Source organism: Patiria miniata, unplaced genomic scaffold (genome assembly GCF_015706575.1).
Source record: "Patiria miniata isolate m_02_andy unplaced genomic scaffold, ASM1570657v1 HiC_scaffold_16, whole genome shotgun sequence".
NCBI lineage: Eukaryota > Metazoa > Echinodermata > Asteroidea > Valvatida > Asterinidae > Patiria > Patiria miniata.
Genome location: NW_024037054.1, coordinates 8,658,528 through 8,667,909, shown reverse-complemented (window position 1 = coordinate 8,667,909; position 9,382 = coordinate 8,658,528). Strand labels below are relative to the sequence as shown.

At 39.3% G+C, this 9,382-nt stretch overlaps 1 protein-coding gene across 1 annotated transcript; it reads left to right on the top strand.

Moving 5' to 3' along the window:
• Window positions 1–390: 390 nt before the first annotated feature.
• On the top strand, window positions 391–5,778 carry LOC119722888 (achaete-scute homolog 5-like). Its single transcript, XM_038193287.1, has 2 exons — window positions 391–771; window positions 4,046–5,778. Exon 2 carries the CDS (start codon window positions 4,353–4,355, stop codon window positions 4,854–4,856), a length of 504 nt encoding a protein of 167 aa, XP_038049215.1. The 5' UTR covers window positions 391–771; window positions 4,046–4,352; the 3' UTR covers window positions 4,857–5,778.
• The last annotated feature ends 3,604 nt before the right edge of the window (window positions 5,779–9,382 follow it).

Here is a 9,382-nt window from a genome sequence, read left to right as displayed (position 1 = left end):
TTGCGGTTTTGGAAAGCCTCCCCACTGCGCATGCGTGCCACGCATCTCAATTTCCATGACAACCGTGGCTTTAAAACATCCTCCGGAGTTAGTCCACGCTGGCAGCTTTGATAAAAAGTGACACTGCGCATGCTTGAATCGTCTGAGTAGTTGTCTCTTCTTTTTCATCAGCTCAGTTGACTGATGTCATTGGTAACGTTTACGTCACCACCGGAGGGCGGGAATGCTTCGACCAGCCAGGGAATAAAAAGGCCGCGGGATCCAAGTAGACCTCTTACCTGTACCGATCCCCCGGCGACTTGAATTGCATATCTGACACTGTGCATTACCGCTCCGCACATCCAGTGCAAACTTCCTTGTCTGTCTTCCGACGAGCACAGGAAGTCATTTCTGGTCAACTCTTCCCTCTTGAAGAAAAACTGCTCCTGAAATCGGAAGAAAAAGGAATCTTGAGTCTATCACATCCTTTCAGTGGACATTAAAGAGAATTGTAGAAGAGCCCACGAAAGAAGATTTGGACAACGAACGACTGCAAGTTTTGGGGTTGTGGTGACGATTTCCTTCTTTCTTTCTGCCTTGTGAGCAGCTTGAGAGCTGTATCTTATTGCATGTCAAGCTCCGGGGCTCGTCCTACCACACACGGTGCCAGAACACGTACTAATTGACGCTGTAGCAGTGTCTCTCACAGATTGACTCTCTGCCAAGTCGAGACCCCACCAAGAGTGCGAAATATCACGGGAATCTAGTCAGCACCTGCATCCTAAAACTAAGGTAAGACACTATCTTTGGTATGAGAGAAGTCCTGTAAAACATGGTTGTCATCAATATTCTGCATCCTAAAACATTCTCGACGCTCAAAATCAGTTCATAAAAGTGCATTCTAAAATGGTGCTTTAATTAATTAATTATTCAAATTAAATTTATAAATTAAATGGAATTGCAAGAATAGAAAGTATAACGTTAGCCTGTAGAGTTCGGTTTTTCTACACAGTTTACAACAGGAAATAATTATTTCAATATTGTTCCCAAAAAGTACGGAGTGGAAAAATCTCAATCTTTGTGTTTGTTTAGTGATCTTACAGAAACTAACATTTGACATAGAATTGTATAGAGTGTCCTAATGTGATGTGGCAACAAGTCTTGACAAAATGTAACAACACTGAAAACAACATATACTGCTCCGTCTTATCATTTCTCATATAACACATTGAGCTAGACTTGTTGCATACTATACTGGATGTCGAATGCATGCAACTTCATTCCCGGCGTATAGCTATGTTTAACCTAATTTCAAAAAAAAAATGAAGGCGTTAAAATGAAGGATTATTTATCCATATTGCGTGATTTTTTATTTTAAATGCAAAGAGAAATGGTGATGCTTAAGGAACCTATCTTTTACATTTTTCCAGGACAGGAAATTATTGAAACGAGTTCTTTACCAATATCTCAAATTTTATGAAAACATTTTGGAGAGATCTTTCGGTATTTCAACCCTCTACAGAGATTGACGATTTAGCCACCAGGATTTAACAGTGACATATTACACATTTCCTTTTTACACAATACCGGAGTAGGTATAACATGCCCGTCACCCGCCACGTCTATACCGGCAACGGTTTGTCCTGTCATTATACCACCGTTTGTCAGTGATCACACGATTAATTAGACGGAGCGTGAGCGCACGCGAGCGCGCCGGGGCAAATCGCGCCCCGTCCTCCCCCCTCGCCGGAAGCTGGCGACATGGGCCCGGTCCACGGAACCACCTGCAAACCCGCTAGTCCGTCCAAGATTAATCAATAAAAAACCTTCCTTTACCGCTAGGAACAAACCCTAATCGTTCTGCCCAAAAATACACCAGTAATAGGATTGTGGTTTTTTTACCGTGTTTTTTTTTCCGCCGTGGAAAATACACACATCACTGGAGGTTCTGCGGAGCTAATTTCCAGGGTTTGAGACGCCAGATTTTCCCTCGTTTAACTGATAACCGGAGTCCATGTATTGTCATAGCTATGTAACCAAGTATCCAAATCCAGTGTCCGGGGTTTGAAAGGTTTTTTTTTTTTTTGCAGAGAATAAGCTATGTCATTTCAAAAATATAACTACGGATGTTTCATGTGTATGTTATTGTTTTTGATTGGTACTTATTCCAAAACATTAGTTCTGTTGCCGTTAAGACTAATGACAAGATCATTATTTTCCTCCTTAATTTGTCACAGAAATTGTGCAGGATGGAGGAATATATCGACGACAATTCGGAGCATTCCGGTCTCAAAATATAATTTAAGGTGTCATTCACGATCATTAAAACAACGTTTTAATCCGAATTAAACGTACGCGCAAATCTTCATTTTTGCATGTGATTTTTAGATCCTCAATTTCCATTCCTATAATTATGTTGAGTCATGGTACCAAACAAAGTTGAAGATCGGATTTGTAGTATCGTTAAAAGGTCTTGTGTTACTTGGTCTAGAACCCTAAAGCATTAGAAATATTCGTGTAGACACTGTCCGTACGGACTGCATATAGTGGTTTTTTTAAAGTATAACTTTCATAACTTTCGTCATAAAATGCTCTCGAAATTACTAAAAACAGAATTCGTGATCTCATCGAATGTTCAGACATAAAGTCTATTGAGGCCCAACAGAAGTCCAGTGTCATCATAACGATACAAAGTGGGCGGCAAACAAAACAAAATGTGCCTCCAATGGAGACAAAGTGGGGTAGGAGACTTGGCCGAATCACGGGCCGTTTACACTCCGCACCCCTTCAAGTTCAGAGTTCGCACACAGTGTCTCGCATTCCCTCCACCCGGGCCAATTTCACGGACCTGCTTAGCCCGGAAATCCGTTAAGCACAAACAATATTTGCTTAGCGATATACCAGCCAGAGCGTCATACCATTGATATTAAACGTAACAGGTTCCCATCTGATTCTCCACTTAGCACTTAAATTTGCTGAGCGATATTTTCTGCTTATAGCGGCTCCGTGAAATCTGGCCCCGGTCTCTGAATTCAGAGGCACCGGGGAGGGTGTCATTATAGGCCCCCTGGTCCCCCCAATTGCCCGCTCAGTAGGCCGTCGTCTATTATTACACATCTCTACGCTGAATACTGTATTTTTGTTTTCTAACAAGGGCAATGACACGAATCGCCGAACATTTTTTTTCCCACTCGAGCCGGCGTACCCTTAGGGTCTTTTTTGGTCTGTCCTCTGAAGGATTTTAAACAGCCTTGAAAACTGAACTTTCTTCATGATGAAATCCACTTGGCCCATGTTATTTTACTTTCCAGCTGCGGGATCTCAATGTTATATCTTAGTGGATTTTATTGGTAACAATAAGTTTCTTACATGGAAATACAAAATACTGTGCTACTGAGGTTGCCACAGTGGAAAATGTTGGGCGCTTCGTGCGATAGTCTTCAACCGGAACATCATCACAGCAAATTTTTATTTCCAGATTTTGACAAAAACCTCTTAGAGAAACTCACAATCTTGATAGTGAAATAACCCCTGCTGCCTGGCCTTTACGCATGAAAATACAATGACACTTTTTATCATAAAAATTACATCGTACACTCGGTTAAAATACTTTGCACTCGCATTATAATAGCTTATTCCAATCAATGTCAGTTCAACTTAGGGCGGTCGCTCGATATGACGAGCACCGTACCGGCTCTGCAAGAAATGCCGGCTGGAAATTTGACAGTTATTACCGTCAGTGTTTCAGCTGGTGACGGCATCACTGTCGAGTAAAGTGTAAAAAGGACAAAGTATCGTTTCTATTTCACTAGCAACATTTTGGATTTGCAAGATGTAACAGGTCGCATCTGATGAATACATGTATGTGCTACATGCAACAGGGATCTGTTGGTCATTGAAATCAACAGATGTTAAAATGTGAATATATTGTTTTGGTGTTTTCACAGAATGAAGTACATGCGATGCAATGGCAACACTGCGCCAGGACATATCTTTTGAAAGAGTCAATGCTAATATCATAATCTCAAGACATTGATCATTATTCTTTACTTCCTTCTTTCTACAGGTTTGCCTTCTTCTGTTTCACCTTTCTTACAAGCCGGTTTCATCATACCGCTCATCACCCATTTTGGCAACAATAGCTGTACATTCACGCTAACTCTGCGCGTACGGAGCATCTCAACATTTGGAGGAAAACCTCTTCGAAATCACCAAATTAGCCAAAGCCTGCGTCAACAGTTGAAAAAACAAAAGTCAGTTCAGTCTGCAACTAACATCAGTTGACGTAATCGACATTAGTTGGTTTGATAACCAACAGAACAACAGAGCACTGCTTCATTTTGAGACGATAGTGTGACTGATTTTCAGCCACCATGATGGAGGAACCGCATTCCGAGTCGGCTATCTACTCAACGCCAACCTGCGTCCAGCTCGGCATTCCCATGAGCGACTGCCCGACGGCCGCCGGCCTGTACCCGCTCCGTGAACACGGTAACAACACCGATGTCACCTTACCGATACCTAACTACCTAGACCCCCGGTATACTGGCTCCTTCATGGGGCATTACAGCAGCTACGTCCCCTTGCCTAGCCCCTTTGGGTTCTACGATCTCGAGCCGTCTTTCATCCGACGACGAAACGAGCGAGAACGGGAAAGAGTCCGGAATGTCAACGAGGGGTACGCGCGGTTGCGAGAACACCTACCGACGGAAAACCCCGAGAAACGGTTGAGCAAGGTGGAGACGCTCCGCACAGCTATACGGTACATCAAGCAGCTACAGGGCGTCTTGCACACGGAGGAACACAAGGAAAACAACTGCGGGGATTCGGAGACGGATCGAGGATCGATGGGTGATTCTGAAGAAGGCGAGAAGTGAAGACCTCTAGACTTTTGTATCATACTCAAAATCATGTATTTATTATCACAGAAAGACTCTGTATATACTAATGCTGAAATGTAGCACTTACGATTGTGAGAAAACACCAATGTAATGAAGCCAAGTTTCATTTGTTGACACAGATTGTAGTTTTCTTGTTACAGCGGTTTGAAAAGCGGCAAGTATTTATCAAAAACATTTTGTATATGATGCACTTATTTTATATAAATTAATATATCATACAACGCAACAGGTATTGCATTATAAGTAAGTTATGAAACGCTGTAAAAGGTCCCTACGCAAATTTAAAAAAGAAGAGTTTAAATTATTAAATCTGTTGGTATAACATGAAGGTAATTTGGAAATAATCGTTCAACTATCAACAATTATTTTAGAACTTTATTTGTAATAATGGTATTCGTATAGAATTTGATAAAACACTATCAACACACCATTCCATATATTTCAAATATTAGGAAATCTTTAAGTGAGGAATATGAAAGATTACTTTTCAATTTCTCTTCTTTTTTTACCATTTTCGTATTTTCTTCAGCCGATGAAAACAATGACACGTTTCGAGAAGTTAGTCGTTTTTTGGATGTAATGCGTTTGTTGCATTTAAACTAAATTTCAAAAACAATCCTTTGAAAAGTATAATGTGCATGGTGCTTGTTTTAAAGGGTTTTGTTTGCAATAGCTGCTCATAGTGAAGGAGTTTTAGTGATAAAAAAAAAATCGTTTTAGCTTCGCGGTTCTCGACCAGAAAACAACATCCGACAAACTTCAACCAAATAGGGGCCTAAATAATGCTACAGAAACACCCCTTTTTTCGATGTTCTTTCAAAATAAGGAAATTTCAAGGAGTTTTCCATCTACAACTATAAACAACTAAACAATCATGTGTTGTTAGTTTAAAAGTTGCAAAATGATGATTCTGCAATTTTTTTGGTGGTGGTAAGGGGGGGGGGTGGTTGGGTGTGGGTAGTTGAACTAGACATTACGGTTAATAAACTACACATTGACAAAGGTATCAATGTGCAAAATGAATGAATGACGCGTGATCTGATCTGGTTCATCTTCAAGTTTACATCATTTAACTCTTTCAGGTTGAAATTATTTCTATCTTTACGACTCAATAAATAAAGATATTAAAAAAACTAAATGAATACATTAAGAAGAAAGTTTCAACTGTTAGTTTTCAAGTCATATTCGAATTTTATAGCAGAAACGTTCTGCCAGCTGCATTAAGTTGTAAGTTGTGGAAAAGAAGGGCAATTTTGATGACATTTGACCATTTTACCCAGTGGTCTCGATCTCGCACCAATGCCTATTAAATACATGTGAGAGTTCTGAGTATTTTTAAAAGAATTTAGAAGTATGGGCATTTAGTGACAGGAACCGCCGAAGAATGAATGTAATATAATTTAAGGAAATTGCAGTATGAAGGAGACTCCGTATTTTCTCGTCATGTCAACACAGTTCTTGTGAAATTGGGAACTCATGATAAACACATTGTATTGCAATTAAATTTCCTGTAATATTTTGTCGTGGTATTTAACACGAAATTCTAGAAACTTGACAGGAACCGCCGAAGAATGAATGTAATAATTTAAGGAAATTGCAGTATGAAGGACACTCCGTATTTTCTCGTCATGCAACAATTTCTTACAAAGGAGGGCGCACTACACAAATACTGTTCACCGCGCTGTTCTGACGTACGTCTGGCCGTTCGAGATGTAAACTACAGTTATTGAAAATTGACAAGAACCGCCAAAGAATGAATGTAATATATTGAAGGAAATTGACGTGTACGGGTGCACACCTGTCAATAGGCCTAAACCCATCCGCCGAGCTCATGAATAAAATATTAGACAGTTCTGAGAGCCATAAAATTAGGGAATTGAAAAAAATATGGCAATGAACCTTTGGCCCAGACTTGGGACCTAAGATCTCGGCCACCGAGTGACGAAAAATTCTGAAACTCAAAATATGCATAGAACAACTCGCCATAAACATACCCAAGAAATTTCATGACTTTTGGTCAAAGGTTTTTGGAATTACGGCTACTTAATTATTCAAATGTATGAATGGTAATTCTGCTCTGTGTACACTACGGATATGGAAAATTCAGTTTTCATGGTCCGATTTTTATGTTTTTGGTATCAAAAGATGCGCGAGGATAAAAAGTCATAACAGCTCGAATCGCGAAAAAGAATTTTTTTAAGGCTATCGCAGGAAAGGTTGAGGGGGGCATATTCCGCCCAGGCCCTTTTAGGGTTAATTCTCTTTCCATGAGGGCGCGCCAGATTAATAGTGGTCTCGATCGCCACCACCAAACTCGTTTCTGGGGACAACAACTCGTGAAATACATGCTGTATTAAACTGAATTTTCGCACATTCATTTATCATTATGTTTAACATTGCGAGATTTAATTTCATAAGAAACCGTCAAACAATGAAGCTATTATGACCGTAACAATACAGGGTTTTTAGCGCGACAAATGCAATCCGAATGGAAGTCAACGTGGATTTTTCGCTTTTAAAACACTACATTGTTACGATAATATTATATTCATTGTTGCACGGTTGCTCGTGATATTCAATACACTCATGCAACACATCGTGGAAAATCACTGCACGAAATTTCAATTTAATACATCCTGTATTTCTTGAGTAGTTTATCTGAAACGAGTGTATTCGTGTTGCTCAATAGTGCAGCATCCGTGTTGACGCGTTGTTGTGGAGACCACTATTTGTGTGGCGCGCCCTCTATTGAACGAAACTTAAAGTAGGTACGAGCGCATCACGTTTGTCTTGATGGTGTGCGAGACCACTAGTCTTATTAAGCGCGAAATTTCTGGAAAGAAACTTTCAGTTTTTTTACGGGTTCTCACAAAATTTAATCTCCTAATATGAAACACATCAAGACCTATCACTGGCCGAACTTACAACTCAATACAGCTGGCCAGCCTCGTGGGCTCGGGTTATTGCCCAAATAACGAGAGTGTTATTTTTCCACGGACGTTGACTTTCTGGGTTTTTTTCATTCGGTTTGTATTTTTCGCGGTTAAAATGCTATATTTGTTTTGGTCATATTCTTTTTTACTGTTTGACGGTCTCCCGTAAAATATAATCTCATAATTTTACACAGTCACCATGACAAATCACCGGACGAAATTTCAATTTTCAAATACAGAACAAATATTGTTGTCTTGGCGGTGCGAGACCACTAGTTTTATTCAGTGTGCCCTTTCTCGAAAGATGTTTTTAAGTTGTTTGACCGTTTCTCACAAAATTTAATCTCCTCATGTAAGACATCACGACCGATCACTCTCTGAACTTACAACTTATTATAGCCTGACCTGGTGAGCTCGGGTTATTGCTCAAACAACGAGTGTATTATTATTATTTTTCCATGGACCTTGACTTTTCATATTTCATTTGGTTTGTATTTTTCACGTTTAAAATACTATATTTGTTTCGAGAATGCTCTTTTTCATTGCTTGATGATTTCTCATGAAATTCAATCTCATAATGTAATTGCACAGTCATTATGACAAATCACTGAATATTCAATTTTTAAAATACAGAACAACCGGCCTCGTTTTGGGGCAACAACTCAAGAAATACACCTTACATAAAAATGAATTTTCGTGCACTCATTTGTCATGATGTTTAACATGAACAGATTTAATTTCATAAGAAAAGGTCAAACAATCAAGCTATTATGACCGTAACAATACAGGGTTTTAATCGCGACAAATACAATCCCAATGGAAGTCAACGTGGATTTCTAGCTTTTCAAACACTAGATTGTTACGATCATATTATATTTATAGCTCCACAGTTTCTCACGCCATTCAAACCACTTCTGCTACACATCGTGAAAACTAATTGGTCGAAATTTCAATTGAATCTATTTCGTATTTCTTGAGTAGTTCATCGGAAACCAGTTTGTTTTTGTTCAATTTTCCAGCATCCGTGTTGATGCGTTGTTGAGACCACTAATTATGTGGCGCGCCCTCTATTGAACGAAACTTAAATTTTTTTACGGCGTGCGGATTGTTGTCTTGGCGGTGCGAGACCACTAGTTTTATTCAGTGTGCCCTTTCTCGAAAGATGTTTTTAAGTTGTTTGACCGTTTCTTACAAAATTTAACCTCCTCATGTAAGACATCAAGACCGATCACTTGCTGAACTTACAACTTATTATAGCCTGACCTGGTGAGCTCGGGTTATTGCTCAAACAACGAGTGTATTATTATTATTTTTCCATGGACCTTGACTTTTTTATATTTCATTTGGTTTGTATTTTTCACGTTTAAAATACTATATTTGTTTCGGGAATGCTCTTTTTCATTGCTTGATGATTTCTCATGAAATTCAAACTCATAATGTAATTGCACAGTCATTATGACAAATCACTGAATATTCAATTTTTAAAATACAGAACAACCGGCCTCGTTTGGGGGCAACAACTCAAGAAATACACGTTACATAAAAATGAATTTTCGTGCACTCATTTGT